Source organism: Triticum aestivum, unplaced genomic scaffold (genome assembly GCF_018294505.1).
Source record: "Triticum aestivum cultivar Chinese Spring unplaced genomic scaffold, IWGSC CS RefSeq v2.1 scaffold289603, whole genome shotgun sequence".
Lineage (NCBI taxonomy): Eukaryota > Viridiplantae > Streptophyta > Magnoliopsida > Poales > Poaceae > Triticum > Triticum aestivum.
The window spans coordinates 1-2,918 of record NW_025225528.1 but is presented as its reverse complement, the minus strand read 5'-3'; the positions used below and the strand labels follow the sequence as shown (position 1 = coordinate 2,918).

At 45.4% G+C, this 2,918-nt stretch overlaps 1 protein-coding gene across 1 annotated transcript; it reads left to right on the top strand.

Annotated features, from left to right (window-relative positions):
- The first annotated feature begins 559 nt into the window (after window positions 1-559).
- On the top strand, window positions 560-1,235 carry LOC123172240 (mavicyanin-like). The gene has a single exon (XM_044589244.1). It carries the CDS (start codon window positions 631-633, stop codon window positions 1,144-1,146), a length of 516 nt encoding a protein of 171 aa, XP_044445179.1. The 5' UTR covers window positions 560-630; the 3' UTR covers window positions 1,147-1,235.
- The last annotated feature ends 1,683 nt before the right edge of the window (window positions 1,236-2,918 follow it).

Sequence of the window (2,918 nt, the reverse complement as noted above, 5' to 3'; positions counted from 1 at the left end):
CGTTAAGTTGGAGGTTGTGACTTTTTTTGTCGTTGAAACTTGAAAGGTGCAAAAGAAATCACTAAAGGCTGCAATATAATTAGTTGTAACGTAAAATTCACGTAGTAAAGATGAAATATTTAATAAACGAAGTTAAAAGTTTTTTTTTTGAGAGAAGAGAAGCTCGAGTTAAATGCTGATCGACGAAGCAGGGACGTGGATTGTGATAGTCTACATCGCGTAGACCGCGTCGATACTGAAGAAAAGGAAAGCAACGCGTGAAGCAGTCAGTAAGCCAGCAGCATAGCTCGGTGTTCAGATATTCCGTCGGTCGATTATCCATTATATACATCTAATGCGTGTTTCACTATGATGACCAAGTAGTAGCTGCATACTGCCTAGATTGCTTGTGTTCCCACGTAAACATTCAAAGTCCAAAATTCAGATATATATACGTAGGAAAGCAAACGTTTCCAGCCTTCCACCTACCGCACACGTTTCTTCAATCCACCTACCTGGGCATAGCCTGCACTATAAATATAGGACCCGACACAGACACTTAGGAAAGCAAACACAATCTCCTCTCGAAAGATCAACACTGCACCTGGCTTACAATCTCCCCTGCTAGCTCTCCTTTCAGTTTCAACCACAATGGCTGCCACGAGAACCATTCTCCTCGCCGTGACCGCGATGGCCATCCTGAGCACCGCATCGGCGGCAATCTACAACGTCGGCGAGCCAGGTGGTGCATGGGACCTCAGCACCAACTACGGCACTTGGGCGTCCTCGAGGAACTTCCACCCCAACGACCAGATCATCTTCAAATACTCTCCTCAGGCACACGACGTCCTCGAGGTCAGCAAGGCCGACTATGACTCCTGCAGCACCGCCAGCCCCATCGCCACCCTCGACTCCGGGAATGATGTCGTCTCCCTCACCACCACCGGCACCCGCTACTTCCTCTGCGGCTTCCCGGGCCACTGTGCCGGCGGAATGAAGGTCAAGATCGACGTCGTGCCAAGCTCATCCTCTTCCTCACCGGCCCCGGCCAGCGGCCCTAGTGCAAGCAACGCTCCCCCACCGACGCCTGTCTCAGCTGCCACCTCTATGGAGGCCACAGGGTTTGGCCTCACCATCTTGCTTGCCGTTGCCGGTCTCATGGCTTGAGTGTGTCTCTAAAAAAACATAGAAGTCACTATTACAATCAAGCATATGTGATGTACATTGTATTGTCAAGTAATATTGTACGTTGTATGTATTCAGGCTTCACGTTTTGCATATTCATTTTGGAGGATGAATAATAAAAATTCTTTTAGTATTATACAATATTTGTCCCGAAACATGTTCGCCAACCATAAGAAGCCACCCTCAGCTCTAGAATGATGCCACCCCCTCATTATCACAACACCCTCTATTTCATCTGTAACTTCCGTCGCCATTGCGTGTGTGGCATGAAGGTCAAGATCGATGTCATGTCTAACTACTCCTCATTGTTGCCTGCCCCGGCCAATGGCCCAAGTGCAACCAACACTTCCCCGCATGTGCCTATATCTACCGTAACCTCTGTGCAGGCCATGGGGTTTAGCCTCGCCATCTTGTTTCTCACTGCCGATCACATTGCTTGAATTCATTTGCCCAGCCCCACGCACATGCGTACTTTATGTATAGTCAAGTAATTATTACTAGTAACTAGATATGTGTGAGTAATTATATGTACGATTGCATGTTTTGTATATTTATTTTGAAGAATTCATTAAAAAATTATTTCAGATTTTGTAACTGTGAATGACTATAGGAGAGTTTCCTACCGTCCTTTTTCCATTAAGTTAAACAACGAGTGTTACATGGGGGGCAGCAAATCACATATTTACATGCGGAGGGGTGTCAGTAAGTCCTAAACAAGAAAGGTAAAAGAGAGAGGAAAGGAAAAACACTAAACAAGGGAATGCAAAGTGTCACTAGGGCAAAGTTAAGAATAAATGTGGAGATGAACTCTCGAAGTTCAGGCTTGGCTCTATGCTTCAGCGTCCCAAGAAGTCCTCTTTAAACCTCCTCAACCAGGATGCATGCGTGTGGGGAATATTTTTGAATATGAAACCATTTCTGTATTTCTAGATGGACCAAGCTGCAACCACGAACATGTCCATAAACATTTGCCCGGCCCAGTCGTTCTTGGCATCAGACAGCCACCTCGCCTAAAGAGGAACTACAGTTCTTGGGCTTGAGAAGTGAGCAAGGAACCTGACATAACATTCATATGGTTCCTCTGTCCCGGTCTTGCACCACTCTCGTATCCATCAACCAAAAACTCGAGTTTCTTTTGGATTTCCTTGATCAATGACAACCGTCATCATGTTTTCCTTTTTTTAATTTTGGATTTTAAAACAGGTTGACGTGACTTGAATTCCCACTTGATTGCTTTTTCTCTCTCCTCACAAAACAAGCTATGTTCTCCTATATATTTCCTTCAGAAAAAAAGACCAAAACAAGCTTTTTCAAGATCAGTCGCCATCTGTGCCCCAGTGTATGTTCAGAGCGTTCCAACACAGCGCGGATAACGGGCAGTCGCAGAAAAGATGATAAAATAGATTTTCAAAATAAAGAACCAATTCTAGATGATAAAAAGCAGAGTGAGGGGAAATCATGCAAGTTGTTAGTCCGTTATGCACTTGCCTCAAGCGCAGGCGCAATTCTGAGTCATGGGATCCAAACCGGAAGTGCCCACACCTGTTATTTAAATACAATATTTTCACTCAGCGTAAAACATAGCATCCTTACATCAGCAAACAAGAAATATAACATCGCTCTGGTGGCCCGTGGAGGGGAGACAATCCTGGTGCCTAGGCTTCGGCTAGTCGATGGGTTAGGATTTTCAGTCCACGCATGGGTGACAATTCTTCGTTGAGTCAACCTTTCGGGCTTGGATTCTCCTCTAGCCC

Excerpts from the sequence above, each read along its gene's own strand:
- LOC123172240 (XM_044589244.1), top strand. The coding sequence starts at position 631 with ATGGCTGCCACGAGAACCATTCTCCTCGCCGTGACCGCGATGGCCATC.